This window comes from Vicugna pacos, chromosome 15 (assembly GCF_048564905.1).
Source record: "Vicugna pacos chromosome 15, VicPac4, whole genome shotgun sequence".
In the NCBI taxonomy this organism is placed as follows: Eukaryota; Metazoa; Chordata; class Mammalia; order Artiodactyla; family Camelidae; genus Vicugna; species Vicugna pacos.
In genome coordinates, this window is record NC_133001.1 from 24,981,928 (window position 1) to 25,003,785 (window position 21,858).

A 21,858-nucleotide genomic window follows, 5' to 3' on the forward strand; every position below is an offset into this window, starting at 1 on the left:
ATTTTTTTGGATTTGTAATACTTAGAACAATATGCCTCTTCTCTTTGTGTGTGAGGGGGCAGGGGGTAGCTAATAGGATGTTGGATCACCGTCAAGTCAATTAAACCTTTGTCAAAGGAGAAAAAGAAAAGTTCTACTGAGTAATAAAAAAAATCTGGATAATTACAGAAGAAAAGGATCGTCATTTCTGTGGCAGTTTCTTAAACATGCGTTGAATCAATGGGAATGAAGTGATCAGTACAGCCCCTCAGAAAATGACTGTTGATTGCCTGTTACTTGATCAGGGTTCAGGTTATGTGAGTAATGATAGATCACAGTAAGAACTGATATTTCCTGAAGATTTGTTCTGTGTTCATCATTGTTCTTTGTACTTTATAAACATTACTCTACTTCATCATTTTGCAAAACTGAAGTATTTTCATAGCTAAGGAGATTCAGAGAGATGTAGCTGCTTTTTGTAATAGGAAAGGTGGGTTTTTAATTTCTTGGCATGCAGAAAGCTGTTCAATTTTAGAATTCAGGCACCTCACAAATACAAGATTAATTTTTTAAATGTTCGTTTAAATAATCCCATGGCTGGCATAAATTTACATTTGATGGCAAAAGGTCCTTTACATGTATTACTTACTATTCATTAGGCTAAATTTGCTACAATTACTGTGCAGTTTTGGGTGGTTTTCCAGTGTGCTATTTTGAGAAAAGATCAAAGGATTTCTATTGAGCTGATCCCATTAACCACATTAGGAATAAAAATATGTATATTGAACAAGGTGCATCTTTTTATTAAATAAGTAATCACAATCATTTAAAGGAATATATTACTTATTAGATCATATTCTTGGAGCCTGATTAGAAGATAATTTAGGGCTACATTTAAATTGGGGGTATTTATTATGGAATTATTCAAAAGTGAGTTCAATTAAGCCTATAATAGCCAACACATTGCTGTTAAAATGGAGAATTTTGAGCTGCAGCCAGAAAACAGCAGTCATGAGTGCTTCATTTTTAGAAACATCTAGAGCATCTCCTGGGCAGAGTCAGATGGAAGTCAGTGCTGAGGGGCCCAGATAATCTTGTGGGTGCAGGACAGGGCAGCTGGAGTTGGGGCACTGAGGGGCTAGGTGGCTTTTAGTGTGTCGCATGCTAATGGAGGAACTGCTTTTTTTTCCATATAAATTTACTTCTCCAGGAAACTGGAATCAAAATGAGTGCTGTATGGTTAAAACAGAAGAAAGTCATTAGACATCATTTTCACTCACTTTTCCTCTGTTTTTCTGAGAGCAGTAATGTCAAAACAAAAATTACATTGGACCGAGTTAAACAGGAAAGGAAGATATATTCAAGATGATTGCAATAGGAGAGACCCAAAATTCTATCACAGCTCGAATCACTGTGGAAAAGAAAAAACCTGGAGAATTTTCAGAGTTCAGGTGGAGGGATCATAGACCAAATAGACTATGGCCATCTGTACTGGCTAATGGGCTTCACCCAAAGGAAAGGGAAACCTTCTCCTTGGAATATCTTCCAGACTGTTGGTAGTTTTACGACTTGGAGCAAAGTGCACCCCCTCAAGGTGGGCTCCTGCCCTCCCCAGAGAAACTGGGAGACGGAACACTATTTTCCTTGCAGGTTATAGTTCAATGTGAGGGCTCCTGTGTCCTTGAGAAAAGTAGCCCTGGGTTGTAATACTGGAAGGAAGCTTTTAAAATATTTGCATATCAAAGGAGCAGAGAAGGAATTTGGAACTACAGGTTTTCTAAAGTAAATGCTCTAAGGAAAGGCCAGGGCCCCAGAGGCTAGACGAAGCCTGTCTAAAGTTTGGCCAACCTGTGGGGAGGGTTGAGGTCTTGGTCAGGGAAGACTATTACACCTTCTTAGGTAACAAATTTCATTTACCAATATTAGTTTCTAAAAGGAGATCAGTGGAAAACTGAGTAATAAAGAAAAGGTGGTTTTTGTTTGTTTTCAGAACACAGCCATTTTCTTTCTTCCTTCCTTCCTTCCTTCCTTTTCTTTCTTTCTTCCTTTCTTTCTTCCTTCCTTCCTTTCTTTCTTTCTTTCCTTCCTTCCTTCCTTCCTTCCTTCCTTCCTTCCTTCCTTCCTTCCTTCTTTTTTTTCAATCGAAATATAGTCAGTTTACAATGTTGTGTCAGTTTCTGATGTACAGCATAATGTTTCAGTCATAGACCTATATTTGTTTTCATTATAGGTTATTATAAGGTATTGAATATAGTTCCCTGTGCTATACAGTATAAACTTGTTGTTTATCTATTTTCTATATAGTAGTTAGTATCTGCAAATCTCGAACTCCCAATTTATCCCTTCCCACCCCCTTTCCCCCTGGTAACAATAAGTTTGTTTTCTATATCTGTGAATCTGTTTCTGTTTTGTAAATAAGTTCATTTGTCTGTTTTTAAAATTCTACATGTAAGTGATAACATGGTGTTTTTCTTTCTCTTTCTGGCTTACTTCATTAGAATGACGATCTTCAGATCCATCCATGTTGCTGCAAATGGCATTATTTTATTTTTTATGACTGAGTAGTATTCCATTGTATAAATATACCACAACTTCTTATCCAGTCATCTGTCAATGGACATTTGGGTTGCTTCCATGTCTTGGCTATTGTATATAGTGCTGCTAATCAACATTGGGGTGCATGTATCTTTTTGAATTAGAGTTCCCTCCAGATATATGCCCAGGAGTGGGATGGCTGGATCATATGGGAAGCCTATTTTTAGTTTTTTTTGAGGAATCTGTATACTGTTTTCCATAATGGCTGCACCAAACTACATTCCCACCAATACTGTAGGAAGATTCCCGTTTCTCTACACCCTTTCCATCATTTATCCTTTGTAGACTGTTGAATGATGGCCGGTCTGACCCGTGTGAGGTGATACCTCACTGCAGTTTTGATTTGCATTTCTCTGGTAGTTAGCAGTGTTGAACATTTTTTCATATACCTTTTGGCCATTTGTACGTCTTCATCAGAGCATTGTTTGTTTAGGTCTTCTGCCCATTTTTGGATTGGGTTGTTTGTTTTTTGTTATTAGGTTGTATGAGCTGTTTGTTTATTCTGGAAATTAAGCCCTTGTCAGTCACATCATTTGCAAATATTTTCTCCTGTTTCGTAGGGTGTCTGGCCATTTCTATTTAATGTGAACAATTTTGACCTTTCTGTGATTTGAGATTTTTTTCTTAACACTATAATGGAATGGATTATTGTCACACATTGAAAAGCTCTTGAGAGCATTTGTAAGAATTGTGCTATGCAACAGGGAGTGAGTGTTAGCTATGGCCATGCCTTTGGAGTCAGATAGAACTTGTTTGAGTTGCGGCTCATCTTGGTCTTGGGGAAGTTACTTAGTATCTTTGAGGCTCAATTCTTTGTATGTAAAATGAGGCAAACAGGATTGTTAGGGGATCGAAAGAAGATCCACACACAGTACTGGCACCTACTACAGATGTAACAAATAATTATGATAAACCCAGTGGTGAGTGGAAACCCTATTGTTACTGGCACTGGTTTTTGTGCCAGTGGATGCATTATCCTCCCTCGTGGCGAGGCCTCTCACATGGCATACAGACTTGATCTGAGTGAGAAAATGGGCTTTTGATATTAGAGAGAGTGGGCTTTATTTGTGCCTGTAAACTCACCTGTGATTGGCCACTTAAAATAATGACAGCAAATAAGTGATTTGCTGAGTTAGATTAAGCACTTGCTTGAAAAATCTGCAAAAAGCGTGTGCATGCTAATATAGAACTTTCCTACAATAAATAACAGAAAAAGCTGTTTCATAATGTATACACATTAAATTTGTGAGGCAGTCTGTATGCACCCAGTCTGCAAATATGAATAATCTTTTACGCCACAAGTCCTTATTTAAACACGCTAAAATACCATGAGAGCCTTTCTAAAGTGTGACATGTCCTGCTGAGCTTTGGAAGGAGACAGTGAGATGTATTTCTGGGCTTTAAAATATTCACCAGCCTTGAAGGAAGAAATGTGGTACAGGTTTAGAAAAACACAGAGTAAGTCTCTCCCTTATGGAGACATGGAATCCAGGAACAATGAAACCAGGTTTTCTTGCACTTTGTATCAAATATCTCCTTTGATAATGAAAGTGACTTCCTGTGGGAGTTTTCTTGGTATTTTATTAATTCCATTTCTTCAGATGGTATCAGAGGTAAACTGGCATATTCTGAATAGCAAGCTACAGGGCGTGCTGCCTCCACGAAGAGTCAATGCGCTTGCTTTCTTGGTTCACGTGCTGCAAGAAGCTGCAAATGCTACACTAGGCTTTGGTCCATGGGTCTCATCTCAGGTCATCGGACTTGTTGGTTGGAGCGTTTTCATCGTTAGTAGCTCCTTACCCATCCGTAGTAGTATTAGAAGCCTGGCGTTGGTAATAAAATAAGAAAGACAACAATACTTTATTAAATTGTCAGGTTAAAAAAGATGTATTAAAGATGCCAGTACAGCCAGAGGCTATCAATTAAATTAAAAAAAAAAAACAAGTAGAAAGAGAAGTGGCAATGTCACTACATCTATGAGCACACTAAAAATCTTACATTTCTTTGACCAATCTTTGGAAATCAGACTGTCTGAGGTCAGAGCCCAGTTCAGCCGCTTGTGTAATCAGAAGCAAAACACTGAACCTCTGTGTACTTGGCTTTTTACATCTGCAAAACGACATGAATAATGTGAACTACTCATGACATTATTCTGCCGGTTAAGTAAGAGACAATGCATGTAAAGCACGCTGCATAGAACCCTTGATAATATGAGTTAGCTTTTGTTAGTAGTCATAGCAAATTAACGGAGTAAGCCACACCATAAATGGAAATAAACCTACAGCCACAGGCAAGAGGGGGAAATGTTAGTAATCGACACTTGAGCATCTAGAAAGGTTTTTAAAGTATTTCTGAATTCTGTCGGCATACAACTTTTCTCAGTAGCCATTCTGAAACTAATAAGATGCCAGCAGTGCCTCTGTTGGATAAGTTTAGGGTGCTAGGATGAGAAGAGGGCACACAGCCTCTGCTGTTCTTACTTTTGGAGGGAGAAAAAGGCAGGTCTTTGCCCCACAGGGCTGTTGAGAGAAGGAATGAGGAGCTTTCCTGCGTGCTCTTATAATCCGCTTGCTCGTCCTCCTTGACATTCAGGACCGCTCGGGGCTGCATGACTTCGCCGGGCAGAGGCGCCGCACACCCTCTGACGGATGGCTTGTCTTTGGTATTTCCCAGTTCTAGGCTTGACAGGCTTCCTTCTGATGGGCTTGGTGGGGAAGCTGTCTAATCCTTCACCTTAGCTCTTGCACGTTCACCGAAAAAGAGTGTGACTTTTCCCAGCAAAAGAAAATTGAGACAGCAGTTGCTTCATGACTGGAATATAAAGATGATCACCCAAAGAGAGGAGACCCAGTTGTAAATCAGGAAAAGCACAGACTGCCCCGTGACCCAGAATGAGCTGCTCTTAGAGAAAACGCTCCACAGGAACCCTGACTGAGAGCTGTGCACCTAGGACCCAGCGTCCAGCTCTGCAAGAGAGACTCTGCTCTGGGTTTCCACCAGGGCACGGGATTCTGGAGTAGGGAGGGAAGGAGGGCAATAGGAACTGCCCGAACAATCTTAGAAAGGAATCCAAAAAACTAATCAGGAGAGCTCTTATTTCCAAGATAATAAGCCTTACTGTCGGTGTGACCATCAAATGGTCTTTGGTGATTGATTTCCTGGTACTTAAAAATTTAAAATATCATAATAAAAATTTGAAAGAGGGAGAAATTGAATACACTCCAACCATGGGAGCCAGAGAGCACTGATCAGTAAGGATGGAATGTTTCACAGAGAAACAGAAACAAGCTCCCACGTGCAGCTTAACAATTAATGGCCCAGGACAACAGACCCTGTCGTATAAACGGCTGTTTTGCCACCTGAATTCCCAGGGCCTCCACTGATGAAAGGCGAGTCCCTGAAGACAGAGACCCCTGTGGCGATAATGTCCTTGGCGTTCCCTGCCACCGCTGATTGAGCCCTGGGGTGCGGTGCCCGTCACAGACTTGTCTCATTGTCAAGAAGCCTGCTGATTCAGTACCTTCTGTATGCTAGACACAGGGAAGGTGATCAGACCGTGGTTGTTTTCACATAGTGCTTTATCCTTCTCAGAGAGCTTGCCCATTTATCCACCTGGTCGGATCCTCTCAGTGGCCCTGAGGGGGTAAGCAGTATGTCACCGTTAGGTCTCTGATGAAAAAACTGTTAGCAGAGGATAATGAATTGCTAAGAGTCACTCAGCAAGTTAGAGGCAGTGCCGGGACTGGAACCTAATGTCTAAAACTCTTTTTCCCACTCTGCCATGCTTCCCTGAGGTTCTGCAGGGATGCAGACTCCTTTCCCTGGAAAGGACGGATAGAAGGCAGGACGTTGGTGGAAAGTGGCTGGAAGGGATGCAACTGGGCTGCTGCTTAGAGGAGAGGCCTGACGTGTTCAGATCTACGGGAAAGGGGAGAATTGGAAATACTAACGCATCGTTCTGCGGCTGTAAGTGCAGATGCACAGGATGTCTGAAACTGCAGGAGCTGTGGACACAGCTGGGTTTGAATTTTGGCTGTGCCACTTGCAAAGCTCACGTAGCATGACCTCTTGGAGACTCAGTTTCCTTTCTTGTAAAGTTGTGATAACACCTACACTGCAGAGTTGTTATGAGGAATAAATTAAATGATGTGTGTAAAGTGCACAACCCAGAGCGTACAATGTAACAATAATACAGTAAAGGTAACGATTGCTAACTAAATAAAAGAAGAAAAGAATGTCAGCCTTGCAGTGAGTCAGAAGGCATAGTAGCCGTGTTGAGCATCGGTTGACAATTAAGTCACGTAAGAGTACATCTATTAAGGGTAAATCCGTGCATCATTTGGGAGGAAGTTAAGAAAGAGGGTTTTGATAATCCAATGTATTTAAGAAGGTTAACCCCCAAGTATCTTCCCTGGAGCTCTTGAGAAGCCTGACTTTACCTATAATTATGAGGGGGAAAAGAAAAAGGTGACTGTAACAACTTCTATCAGAGATTTGGAAGGAACGCTGCGGTATTCACATGCACGGGTGTGTGTACACACTCGCACTCACATGCACACACTCCTCACTACTCCAGCTGTAACCATACTGCCATTTTTGTCTTCCTATAAACCAGATTCCTCACAAATTCCTGGTTCTAGGCGTGAGGATTACTTGAAATGAATCCCCCGATTTTGTGTGAAGAGTGTTCAACTTTCTTTTTGTGAAAAAGTGAAATGCATTTTAGGAAAAGTGATTTCTAGGTGTATGTATTCCTGGGTGTTTTAGTCAATGAACTCCCAGAAAAAGAAGCTATTTTTCCATCGAAGAGTTTAGCTGAGTTGGAATCAATAATGGAGAGTTTCGTCTCCATTTCAAAATATAGCTCTTGCATTTTCTGAAATGTGATCCATTTTGATGAAACCCACATACAGATGCTCCAGATTCTCTAGCTTTGAAACCGACTTTCTCAATTATTGCCTATAAGTCTTTTCTTCTACTTGACAGTTAAGGAAAAGTTTGACCTGACTGATGGGGCCCTTTTCAACTTTCTCAGTCTAACAGCAATAGGAATGAAAAGCACCCTAGAAACTTCTGAAACTACTACGCTGAATTTGAGAAGTTAGCTCTCAACTATTTGTAGTGCTGTGTGTGTCAGATGATGTTGATATAAATAAGGCACCCAAATGAACCAAACTGAAGACTGCAGACTTGGTTGACTTTAAATACTTAGTGCCTTAGTCATTGGAATTAAGCAGCATGTTACTTGGAGGCATAGGGAAAGTAAATGCAGACACAATACTTCATTGATGAACATTGATTCCAATTCACTTAAGCAGAGAAGTGCTTTCTGTTAATTAAATAAATACCAAATTTACTTCTTTTATTGAAGTTATTGTAGGCGGTGGGAGGTAAGGAAGTACTGTGGTAAAAATGTTTTGTAAAGAAGCACACAATGTTACCATCATTGTTTCACCCACTTGTTTGTTACCTTTCCTCAAAACCTTAAAGTCAGAAATCTCTCCAAGTTTCTTAATGGTTACATCTGCCCCAGTCCCACTCCTGAAAATTTACGAACTTACAAAAAAATCTCTTGCTCTAATCAGTCTGAAAACATAGATTTTTGTGCCTATTGTGTTCAGTCTTCATTACATGTTTGGAGGTGAGGGAATTGGTGGGAAAGAGAAATAGAGACACAGGAAACTATCAAAGGACTAGCAGTCGAGTCTGGGAGAGAAGGAACCATCCAACAGAAATGAAATGTGTAAGTAAGATCTCACAGCAGTACGGGATCCACACAAAAGTGCATGATGCAATATGTGGTTGAGAGAAGACTGGGATAAACATGGGTTTTCTGCAAATTCTCCCATGTGTCTTCTTGATTTTCTTCTGGCCAGCTTCAGGCCATTCTGTCTCACATCTTCCTTCTTGAGAAATCCTCAGTGGCTTGCCAGGGTTCACCGTGGAAGACCTGGATCCTTTTCCTTTAAGGCTCATCCCAGATAACTTCTACTGAGACAGCCCTTTGCTGATGACCCTGTCTAAAGCCTCCCCCTTATTATTATTTTCCTTGGTACCCAATCTTTGTGCCTTCTTGTTTACTGATTTTTTTAATTTAAAATTATCCTATTTGTTTTCTTATATTATCTATTTTATTTCCAATATACTGAAAATTCTAAGCCAAGGTAGAACCCATGGCTGTCTAGACTACCTTGGTATGAATATTTAATGGTACCTGGTAAATTGTTATTACTCAGTAAATATTTGTTGAAAATTTTAAATTAACTTTTCTACTTGATTTTCTTTTTCTCTTTTTTCCCCACCTCCATACATTAACCAATGCTAACCACTTGGCCTGAATCTTTCATACATCTTTCACCATGTTCCTATAAAATATATATAAATATAGGGTAATTTTTCTCTCTTGCCATGTAAAAATGGAAGCACACTATATGAATTAAACTTGCTTTTTTTTCCTTTCCCAATGTATTATTCTCCTTTCCTAGTGTATCTTTCAGGTCAACAGATTTAACTCCAATTCCTCTTTTTAACTCTGTTAGAATTCTAGGCTGTGTGTGTGCCATAATTATGGGTGTGCAATAAATTATGGTTGAATAATTTATTCAACTGTAGCCTTGTTAATGAAACTTTTAAGCCGTCCTTTTTTCTTTTCTCCTCACAACGTTATAATGAACATCCTGTATTTATATCTTTGTGTGCTGGTGTATTTAATTCTTTAGACTATATCCCCAAACCGAGGTTGCTTGCTTAAAATATTTGTGTATTTTTTAACTTTACTGTCGTACATCCAAACATGCTAAATTAGAAGAAGTTGTATAATGAATTCACATACATCCATCAATCAGCTGTAATCTAATCTTTTTACATTTTAATAGATGCTATTAGATTATTTCCTACAAAGTGTTGAGGAATTTATATTCTCACGAGCACAATTGTCCATTTCCTGAGCAAATGGCCTTACCAAATTGTCACTATTTCTTTATTTCTACTTCATTTCTCCAAAGTTGTTGGTCAAAAAAAAATTTTTTTTCCCTTACTTTATTTTGATTTCCATTCTAGTGAAAATGAGCATCTTGTCTACATTTACTCATTTGGATCTTCTATTTTCCACTTGCTTGTGTGTATTTTTGTCCCTTCTTCTTAGTGGGTTTTTGCCTTTTTGCATAACAATCGGAGCATGTTCTTTGTACTTTAGACGTGTTAACTCTTGGTCTGTCACATGCACTACAGATACTTGGCCTCTCCTTTCGTGTCTGCATTTTCACTTTGTTAGTAACACCTTTTTCCATATAAAATTGTTACTCTTTATGGAGTGAAATACGATGAGCTTTCCATGTATGGCTTCTCCCGTAGACTATGGCCTGTGTAAGTTTCATGTCCACCTTCAGATTTCTTCTCACTTTCCCCCCAGATTGCCACCACACTGGCATTAGCTGAAGTTCCTGAAAACCAAACTCTGTTCTTCCTCAAGGCCATTCCACACGTTGCTCCTTCTCATTAGAAGGCTCTTCTGCCCACGTTTCACTGGGCTACTCTCCTCTCACCTTCCAGATCTCAGCATAAATGTCACAACCCAGGAAGATCTAACCCCCCAGTGTAAATGAGGAACCCCTGTCCCACTCCTGCACGGAACCTACCATTTTCCTTCATCACACATGTTCCGGATATTGCTATAAGCTTAACTGTGTGATTCGTTGTTGTATGTCTCTTTCCCTCATTATATTTCAGGGTCCATGAGGGCAGAAGTCAAGTGTGTTTGGTTAATTACTCTACTTCCAGGACCCAGTATAGTCGCTGGAACATAACTGTAGCTCACCATAAAAATGGTTGGCAAGAGAACTGAATATTTTTAAAGGGAACATCATAAAAGATGGGGCGTTTGAGCTAAGTCTTGATAAATAAGTAGTATCCAGCTGGACTGGGGGGAAAAAAAAGGTCCTATGAGCCAGGCATGAGGATAGAACACTTATTGGTGTATGGGGACTGGGAGACAGCAAGGAAATTATGACTGTAACTTCATTGGAGAGAAATGGAAAACAAATTGGAGTAGGCAGCTTTGGGCAGACCATGAAGAACTGTAAGAATAGTGGTCATATTGGTACTTCAGTAAACACCATGACAATGTCCAGGGTTCTAATAAACCCTTATGGGCACAATGACCAGGTAAAAGCTCTTTGAAGCTTGTAGATGCCTAAGCTGCAGACATACAGCCATGATCCTATGGCTACGAGGGAGATGCTCTCTCCAGCTGAGAGAGATGAGGGAGAATGTGTATGTTCCTTTGTCTCTTCATTTTCAGTGCCACCAAAGTCACACCTGGTGTGACTGCCCATCGCCTTTTCTGTGTGGTACCATTAGAGGTAGCAGCCTGTCCAGGTTGGTGGTCTCTGTACTCCTGACACGTGATGAATTTTTCTGTGGTTAGCACCCCTTCTCATGCAATGCCCAGATTTCTGGTGAAGGTGATGATTGTCTCAAACCCACAATGGTGGCCCCTGCATTTCCCTTCAAACACACGCTTTGGTGGCTCAGAAAGTATCAGAGGAAAATGTTAGTCCCAGCAGCCAGGCAGGTGGTGAAGGCTTATTGATTTCCAAGTTCTTTCTGGATCTCCAATTGACCAGATAAAGGTTGAGATGTTTCAGACATGACCCCCCTCAGGCCTTTTGTTTGACCTGCAGTAGCAAACTTCAAAATGCACAAGGCATGAGTGGAGTTGGTGGGAAGGGAAGATGAAGACAGGAGAGATTTGAAACACCCAGCCTTCATCAAACTTCAAAAAAACCACAACGTGAGTTGAAATTAGTGGATATCATATAAATTACTGCCTACCTGCTTCCCTGCAACTGTGGCATTTAAACATGCGTTCTTGTGGGTGATTACATCAAAATTGTTTCTTTTAGCCTATGATGTATTGAAACACAAAAATGGAAAAAATAATACATTTTTTTTTGATGATGGGGAAAAAATGCTAATCTCAATTCACAAACACTGCAGGAGCCTACAGTTCCAATTTTCTTTTCACAGTATTAATGAAACTGGGTACTGGAAAAGTCAAATCTTCCCTTATAAATCTACAATCATTTTCAAGGCTAGTCTAGAATTATAATAACTTCCACATCTATTAAGACAGAGTACAGAACTCTGGTCTAATGAAATTATTTTAGGCAACTTTTTTTCTTTGGTGGGGTGGAGACAGAAATTTAAAATTGATTGGTTGTAATTTAATGTATGATAAAACCAGAAAGGCTGGTGGGAAAGTCTTAAGTGGTAAAAAATTCAGTAAATGCATCTTTCCAATCATTTTTAAAAAGATTATTGTAAGACAGGATGCCTAATAATTCAAGGACACCAGAATGCTGTATGTTGAGTTTTATGGAGTTTTATAATCTTTGTCTACCCCTCCTGATCTGAAATATATAGCTTAAGTTCCATTTTTTAAAAATCATTGGTATGTTTTATTCTTTATTATTTCTTCAGGCTGGTAACCTCTTGCAATTTTTTTTCTTAAAGCTCAAAAGCTGACTTTTCATTGTTATCAGTATATAGTGAGACTCTCACTGCATCCTTGACATGACGGGGTCATGGTTGATGATGTTGCTATACACTAGCAGTCTATGCTGAAGAAATAAAGCCAGCAATAAAAACGGCCTGGAAACTGCAATCTCACCCTGCAAAGCTAACTTTGGAAACAACATAAATATAATGAGGTTACAGTGAAAGAACAGCTCATCCAAGTATACAAAATAGTTTCATAAAAGTGACAATTTGAGTGATAAAAAGAGCATTTGTTGACATTGGTTATTGCCTTGGCGAACTCATCATTGGAAGTACAAGGTCCCGCCACCCAGCAAACCCTCATTTTATGTAACAGGAATTAGGACTTTAAGCACGGTTTCTTGTGTGGTGCTATCAAAACATAAATCAAGAATAACTTTATTAACAGTATTTGATTTCTGTTTTTAATCGCAAAAAACAGCTAAAGGATATTATACACTTTCCATTGCACAGTGAAACATCTTTGGAAAAATTTGTTAATGTTCAAAAATGTATCTTTCAAAATGCAGAGTTATTTTAGAACGTCAGTTGTGAATCATGTTGCTAACAAGGGCCCTGTTCTCCCCACGTGCATCCCTTAAGGTTATGACTAGACACAATCTGACAGCAGCAAGCTGGTAAATGCAGGCGCCAGTGCAGAGCGGATGGCTTACGTGCTACTCAAATTCCCGGCTTCACAACAAAGCCTGCTTTTAAGTTGGTGACAAAATATTCTTGCTTTTGATAAAGCATATAATTTTATTCTGTAAACAAATTTAGAAAGTTAAACATTAAAGTAAAGCATGCCAATATAAAGCACCAGTAAGGACAGTTTGTGTTTTTTTGTTTTCTGTTTTTCGCACCAATAAGGACAGTTTTAAAATGTGGTGTGAAATTAGGAACTTGGCGGTACGTTTTATCACTCACTGGACACCTTGCTGAGTAATGGGTCCAGTCCCAGAGGCAAATCCCTGACCCACGGCTGGCCTGGCCTTTAACCTGAGTGGGGAGGGACACACCCGCTGTGCTCTCTGAGGGCCACCTTGAGGTAAGGTGATAAGCCGCCAGTGGGAGCGGGATGCACAGAAGAGGTGGGGCAGTAGGAGGAAGACTAGAGAAGACTATAGACTGGGGGTCAGAGGCCCAGAGGTGGGTGGGGAGAAGACTCTCCACACAGTCCTCTCCGCTCTGGACTCCAGCCTGTTGGCCCCACAACAGGTTTGTCCCATAGTGCTTCTCAGCCGGGTCTAAATTAGTTTCTATTTGGGGAAATGATGTTCTTTCACAGATGCAGTACCGAGGACTGTCAAATGTAAAGAAAGAACATACATCAGGACAATTGCTTTTTCTGTGGTGGTAGTTTTAAAATAACAATTCAGCAAGTTAAGTTAAAATTTTGAATATTTCCACTTTTAATTCTTTATGCAGAGCAGCAAATGCATTTATTATTCTTTTTGCACACTAAGGCACTGGGCTGTGCCTTTTGCACTTACGGTGCATTTTCCACAGTGAATTATTATCTGATATGAATAAATTGGTTTAGGGTATAATGTGGAAATATGTTAATAACTGCCCCAGCACCTGAAAGACTATGCCTATCTAAGTAATCACAATAATCATTCAACAATGAAAAACAAGAAAATTTATCGAGCCAGCTTTCAGGAATCTTGACAAATCTGGGCCAAAGCAGACCATGTGGCAAATTAGAGACCATCAAATCTTGACAAATATTTAAGAGAGAATTAAAAATCAGCTTTCATCTGTCCTTAAGGTAACACAATCTGTGCACAAGTCCCAGGAATATTTCCCTAGCCATGTGGCTGAAAGTGGCTTATTTGAAGAAGGTTATAACCCTTGTGACAACTGTTTGTCCTCATCACCATAATCGATAATGTCTGAATCACTGAGCAACAATGCCAGCAAAAGTCAAAAGCCTTCATATTGCCATGAAGGTGTGGAAATGCACTTTCTGCAAAGCGAGTAGTGTTTGCACTCTGTTCTGTTGCTCTGAGGGGTACGTGATGGCTAGCATCCTTCCGTAAAGTGGACATGCTCAATTACATGGGAATCCTTTGGTATCTAAAATAATCTATTGCTATAGTGTTTGCATAGATTGTGTGTGATTCGTGATTTTTTTTAACTTTATGAATCATTAAAGTAGGATATAAATGGGCAGAAACACTTAGGATATTTCATCTACTCTTTTTTGTTTTGTTTTGTTTTGTTTTGTTTTTTGGCTAGCGACCTAGCCACAAACCAAAGTCTGGGGGCCACCAGTGAAGCTGAATACTTGCCCATCTCCAGTTACACTGAATAAGGTGTAAATGCCTTGGCTTATTCATTGCCCATCATCAGTCCTCCTGAAGTTTTCCAGTGATCTGGGCTCACTGTACCTCTGAGCCTTGTATAAGGAATTGTCCACATTTGCTTAGTTTTACCTACAAATCAGTTCACTTTTGACCCTTCAAGGACTCACTGCTAATTTGTACCTATTCCATTCTTGCAGCGTTTAGATTCTCTTTTCCATGTTTTTTAAGGATTTCACTACAACAAAGACAGTGTGAAAGTAAAGTTTAGTTCGTTTGTTTTTTAGCACTGCTGAGAAAAAACACACTGTAGATTTTTCAAATTATTTAAAATGTCTTGGTTTAGTTTATTAGGAAGCATAAAAGGAATGCCAGATACTGAAATCCATGAAATATAAGAATTGCTTTATAGCATTCTCTGATTAAATTCCTTTCCTCATATCATTATGAATGCTCAAGAGATGACTGTATTTTCTTCATATAAAATTTTAACCAAGTTATATAGGAAGGCATTTAGCCTTTTTAGCCCTTTATGCTATTCTCTACATTTAGATCAATATGAAATTCCTTGGAGATTTTTTTTTTCAGTGATCATCAAAAGAAACCATTAATGACAGTCCGTAAGTGGAATCACATTTATAATTCATGACAATATTTAAATTTCTCTAGGTTTTTATTGCACATGTGGGAGAGATGTCCCATGAGCACTTTAGTGTATAAATACGCCTGATCTTGGCACAAAAGTTAAGAAAAATACCAATTAGCCTGCAGATTTGAAACATAAACAGAAGAAAAAAAAACTGTTAAATAATCAATTAGATATGGAAGCAACTGCCTATTCCAAACAGACCTGTAATAGTACCTGTGGTGGTTATTGCTTTCCTAATCAGGAAGAGAGAGATACAAATGTTACATCATTGCATTTGGGTTTTTGTTTTTGTTTTTGTTTTTTCTTGGTAAGCTACTTTTATGATATTTAGAATCTTTGTTTACATACAGGTGACAGATGTTTTTAGGCCTGCATGCGACATAAGCAACATTTTGGTTGGAGTTACCAAAAAGACAAGCATTTTCCTTGTGTTCACTGTATGGCTCTATGGCAACATTGAAGCATTTGAAGCTTTGCAATCTCATTTGAGTTTTAAAATCAATTGGTTTTTGTTGTCTCTGTCACACTACTTCTACAGTTGTTATAGCATATCCAAACTATTTGAGCAGATTAAAAATAAAATTTTTTGACAGGAGAGTCCGTTTACAGTAACAATTCCTAACAGGAAAAAGAATGTACACATATATATGCTCAGTATAGAAAATTTGAAGCCTGCATTCCATTAAAACTTTCCAGTCTGACATTCAGGAGCCATGTGACGGATTTTCTCTCCATTCTCCCCATTCTTTTCTGACAGGCAAAGTGAGGTAATCATGAAAATGTGTTTAAAATGAACGCATTCCATCAGGTGGGGGAAATGATTTAGGTAACGTTTAAATAAAACACTTTTTCCAGCTCTTGAGATGCCCTGGTAAAAAGAATGTTCCACAAAGGGAGCAAGTGGAAAGTTGTCATTTAAGGAAAATCGGCAGCTGAGCTGACTGGCCGACTGGCAAAGATGACTGTCCTGAAAGAGGAAGTGCCACCTTTGGTTTGTCAGGGAGTGACAGTTCCTGCAGTGGGTTCTGTTCTTCTTGAGAGGAAATTAATTTCCTGTAATCAAGTGCTGTGGATTACAGCCTTTATCTTCTGTCTTGGCCACGGAAGCAACGCCAGGGCTCTTTATTCAGCAACATTACATGAGCTTTTGTAAAACAGGCAGGGACAGATTCGTCCCAGAAAGGTCTCACCTGCAACATGTCATAGCTCCAGAACACAACATACTGCTGCTTTGAGACAAGAGCTGTTATTTTGTAAGCGACTGTACTTGTAAAGCTTACTGGGAAGGAAAGGAAAGTGATGGCAAGAAACCCACGTTTAGGCAGAAGAAATCTTGGTGACGTTTGAAAATGGAGTTACAAAGCAATATAGTGCTATGAGGTAGGTAAATGACTCCCAGTAACTAATAGATTTTGTAGGAATATAAAAAATAATTACTAAATGATGTTTAATAATAATGAAATAAACATACAATGTTAGTCTTTTTTGAACTGTTCAATTTGTGGTGTGTGTATATACACACACACCTTCCACATACACATATATGTGCACATATATGCAATTACTTTGCAATCTCGAGACTCTTTAAATTCATCCTGCATAATTTACAAGGAATAGTGTTTTAAAAATTGTAACAGTTTTAATCCCCTGCATCTGAAAAGGAATGTTTTTTTTGTAAGACAGTGGAGAGGATGGGGATTCAGAGAAAGAAAGAAAATGCAATCCTAAGAGAAAAATGATCTGGGGTCAGGGATGGGATAGAATCTCATTTCTCTACTGTTCCTTTTCTTTTAAATTCCTTCAAATAATAATAACAATAAGTTTATTATGTAGAGGAAAGAGCCACTCCCCCTTTCCTCTTACCTACAAACTAAATCCCAGGACTTTTTCTCTCCATCATTGGTCAGTTTCAGTGCCTGATTAGACCGTGGACAAAATGTTAATGCACCTTGCGAGCCATTTCATGTATCCAAGGATGAACTTTATACTTTGGAAAGATTGAATGAGTTTTTTGTCAGTTGGATAAAAGTGGGACAGCCAGTCCTTTATTTATGATCATCTATTAGGTACTGAATTTTGACTCAAAATTTAAAATAAAAGTATTTTCTTACTTAAAATTAGCTTTGGTGATCACTCAGCCACTGCCACTGAATGGAAAACATACATACATACTTAAACAAATAAACCTCCAACAGAAAAGGAAATTAGTTTTGTTTTAGTGTGTAAAAGTGTGACTAAAATAGCACTTTTTAAAGCAGGCAATTAGACTATTCAAAATGCCTGGATTAGCTTATTGTTCAATACTGTATTCACTGCAGTGGGAGGTGCCATGATTTCTAAAGTAATTCTAAATTTAGCTATCCTGATTCAGGCTAGAGTTAGCCCTCAGGGTTCTGTATCAACATCAATTTGATTCTAAAAATGATACTCTCGAATATTTAGGGTGGGGTCATTACGATGTTAAGATTTTATTTTCCACGTTGGGTTTAGTGTTTTTCATCAACCCATCAACATGACCCTTCAGAGCTACATGGAGCATATTTGAAGCTGCACTTCCAAGACCCTATTAACAAAATTGATCTGTGGAAAAGAAAAGATGGCAACAGACCTCTCCCCAAGTGCCTTGATTCATAGTCCCCAGTTTTTAGTGACTATGAGGCGCAGAAATTGCTACCTTTAGCATCAGTATCCTTTTCCTAAAGCAGTAGGTGCTAGTCCATTAGGCATGGAAATAGACAGTAAATGTTACGGTAGCCCTCTGGCATTCAGGAAACTCGGTAATCACTTGATGTTTTTTCTCACCCTCTTTCTTATAGCCAACCCGACCCGGGCAGGTGGGAGAGAGCCCTACCCAGGCTCAGCGGAAGTGATTCGAGAGTCAAGCAGCACCACAGGCATGGTTGTGGGGATCGTAGCCGCAGCCGCCCTGTGCATCCTCATCCTCCTCTACGCCATGTACAAGTACAGAAACCGGGATGAAGGCTCCTACCACGTGGATGAGAGTCGAAACTACATCAGTAACTCAGCACAGTCCAATGGGGCTGTTGTAAAGGAGAAACAACCCAGCAGTGCGAAAAGCGCCAACAAAAATAAGAAAAACAAGGATAAAGAGTATTACGTCTGATCCCAAGATCTTAAAAGGACCCTTGTATAGAAATAGTCTTCATTTTATCTGAGACATACTATAAACTTATTTACTTTCCTTTTTATGAAGCACATACAAAAGAAGACAGGGAATGCAATCAGGAAGGAAAGACTGTTTTTACAAAATAAAAACAAGTATCTCATGCTCTTGTTTCTCCAAAAAAGAAAAAACAAAAACAAAAACAAAACAGGGGCCAATAAATTCCCTAACATCCACAGTGTTTTCATTTACTCTGCCTGTCTTTATGTTGCTGGAACATTTCTAAAAGACAGTGATGACCGCACGCATTCATAAAGCAAAGGAGTATTACAACATCAAGGCACAACACAAAAACAACACAAAACACAACACACAAAAAAGAAGCTACCTATGATCCTGGATTTAGCCAAAGTGCTAGCGCTTTCCTGAGAAGTCAGTTAGTCTGATTGCCAGAGAAGACTGTGTCCCTTTTGAGTGACTCAATTTGCAAACCTTTTAAGAGTTTGCCGCCTGGCACAACTGGAAGAGTGGCTGGAACTTGCATTCGAAACAAAGTGCTGGCTTTTTTGAAGACTTGTGTAGGAACACATTCAAAAAGCCCCTTTCTGGTTGTGAGGGAAAAAAAAAGTATGGAGGCCTTATTTTCAACCATGTGAAATATAAGGCACATTTTCACACTACAATTTCAAAACAAAAACAAAAACCAAGAGGGCATAGATGCAATCATTGGGAAATTTTCATGCACGCTTAATATGTTATTACATATGTTTATATAAAATCCATCTCTGTGTGCTTTCTGGACTGTGATAAGTGACGTTTTATAGCCTGTTGTATAGAAAATGCAAAATATATCTGCTCTTCGGCCATTTTTGGTAAATTCAATGTTATAAGTGTTGCTAAGTATAGGGAGTTTTATGACATCAGAGCAACAATTATTTCAGGGTTTTTTTGCCACCATTATAAATTGCCAAAATTACTTTTTTTTTTAAATTACAATGTAGTGTTTATTCTAAGAAAGATATGTATGAATGTATATAAAAGGACTCAGCTACTTTTTTTTCTTACATGTATAGCCTTCATTCTGTTGCAATTAAGTTTTAGTATTTGTATGAAAGGTGTGAATTAGAAGGTAAAATATATACATATGTATCTGATAATCTTCTTTTCTCCCCAGTATACTCACATTTCCCAGGTACATTCGCCATTCATAAATACACACACACACACACAGATCCAGAGGAATCCGTCAAATGTGATGGAAGACCCAAACGTACATATAATAACAAATATTTACTGACAAATTGAAAAGCAGGAAGGACGATAGTTGTGCCAAGGTATTGATGACAAATGGGGTGATTTGCTTCTTTGAGAACATGCTCCCAGGAAACCCGGAGAAAATTTTAGTCCCTAATGAAATGGAACCTTTTCTCATCAAGTAGAATATCACTGGTATATCGCTGCATGAGTATGAACCAGTAAGTGGGCAGGTTTATGGAAGCAAAATCAGTTGATCTACACCTTAACCCTGGCTGCTGCAGTTGAAAACTTTGTTTCCAATAAAATGATATAAATATAGATATATATACATATTCTCTGAACCTGATGTGCATGACAAACATTTTTGGAAAGTAAACACTTTCTCAACTAAGAAAGTATTTTCAGTAATTTTTGATTCTGTATTACCATCCATTTAAGAAAATCATTATCTGCTGATTATCGACTATAATTTAACTTTTCAGTTTTACATCTGTATCATTAAATATAGTTTTAGTTTAACACACATTAAGTCGTAGAAACGTATGGATTATACACTTGTTTTGCATATGATTTCAATGATGTTCATAGCAATAAATTATTAGTATGAGAAGGCAATGCAAAGGAAATGCAATATTAGATTGGAAGGTGGTGCCTCAGTCAAAATTGATCATGTTACTTTAACATCTAAAAGAATGATAGAAATTTCATAGAAGACTTTTACAATTAGCTTTAATCAGAAAAGGCAAAAAAATGCAGAACATCTTTTGTGACACTTTAGTTGATGAAAATATGCCAAGAAGTGGCCTGGATTTCAGACATACAGCACCTTAGATATTTGTATAATTCATAGCAAATCACCACTATCTATGATTGCCAAGTAATTGTTATATATGAAAAGTCTTAAAGGCTTCTCATGACCCAGAAAGTAGAGGTATAAAACTGAAATTTAATATCCACTACTTATGTTTAAAATTTTCTTCTTTTTTAATTTCCCAGGTTAAAGAATTCATAAGTCTTTTTTGTTGCTGTTTTCCTCTCATCCAGTCTTACTCAGGGAAAGCCAGTGAAATAAGAAGGTAAATATAAAACCACTCGTTTACATCTTGAGGTTTTGGAAAGAAAAAAAAAGCGTTGCTTTTCCACTTGATCTACTGAACTTGAACGAGTTTCCATCTGAAAAGATTCTAAATTGTGACAGAAAATAAGTTAAATAATGGTATTTTTAAGGAGTATATCATCGAAGCATGTTGTTTGCAATTGATTTCAGTGTTTCTTTCCAGCATAAATTTTAAAATTTCATGCAATGATATAGTCTAATATTGACAGTAAATATATTTCTAAGGTTATTGGCCTATACAAAATTGAGCAACTTTGTTTTCTTTTTTTTCTTCTTCTTTCTTTCTTTTTGAATGGAAAAAGAAAAGAGAGGAACATGAGCTAGAGAGAGAAAAGACATGAATAAAATCCCAAGTATCTCATACCAAATGTATCAGGGTTCCATGCACAGTTGGCAGTTAACAGAGGATTTCACACTACCTGGCATAAATTCGACATCTCTAGACTGTAACTTTTCTGATTGAGTATGCTTCTTTTTTAATCCATGTAATGTGTTGCCTTTAAAAAAAAATACTACAATAATGTGTGAGGTGGTCAGTCCCTAAGACATCCAAAAAAGGCCACAAACCCTACCCTTCTAGTGCTTTGTGTGATTGGGTATCTAAGGGTTTTGTTTTGTTTTTCTGTTGCAAGGCCAACTTATCCATTATTGGAAATGCTAAGCAAGTGGAATTTACTGTTTTGTTAATAAAATATTTCTTAATACAACTGTGGATTTATTTATTTTAAACAAGTATATGCGTCACCATTTGGGGACAGAGTGGCACCAGGCGGAATACTGCATTTGGAAGGAAAACCCGCCCTTGGATAAGTAGAAGAGGAATACCACTCCATGTTCTCTGGGTTTGAATATTCATTAAGCACCTCTACACTCATACACTTAAAGATACAAGCCACTAAATGTACCTTTGTTTACTTCTGTTTGTCTCACGACACATGAAACCACACTCGTAGAACTAGCTGAAAACAACATGGGGATGCTGACTTTATAAGTACGGTTTTCTCTATAAAAAGCAAATGTAATTCAGGTTAGGTAAGTCTGTGATTAAATTCCAACACTATGCCTTGATAGGTACAAGTCACCTAATTTCTCTGACTCACTCTTTTTTTCTCTTTGATAAATTAGGGGTAATAATACTAACCTCGTAGGGCAGTAATAGGAAGAATCAATGTGCCTAGCACAACTAAGTGCAAAGAAAAGGTGGCTACTTGTCTGCTTTTATTTTTCATAATAATAATAAACTCAAGAAAACATGTCAAAAATGTTTGCTCAGGTTGTGCTATTTGAAAAATAA

The 21,858-nt window shown here is 38.3% G+C and overlaps 1 protein-coding gene across 7 annotated transcripts in view; it reads left to right on the forward strand.

Moving 5' to 3' along the window:
* NRXN1 (neurexin 1) overlaps positions 1 to 21,271 on the forward strand; it is a 1,026,070-nt gene extending 1,004,799 nt beyond the window's left edge. For all 7 annotated transcript variants that reach the window (XM_031675605.2, XM_031675618.2, XM_031675619.2 and 4 more), the window contains one exon: positions 17,883 to 21,271. In XM_031675605.2, coding sequence (XP_031531465.1) covers positions 17,883 to 18,190 — 308 coding nt within the window. In that variant the 3' untranslated portion in view covers positions 18,191 to 21,271. The remainder of the gene's footprint in view (positions 1 to 17,882) is intronic.
* The last annotated feature ends 587 nt before the right edge of the window (positions 21,272 to 21,858 follow it).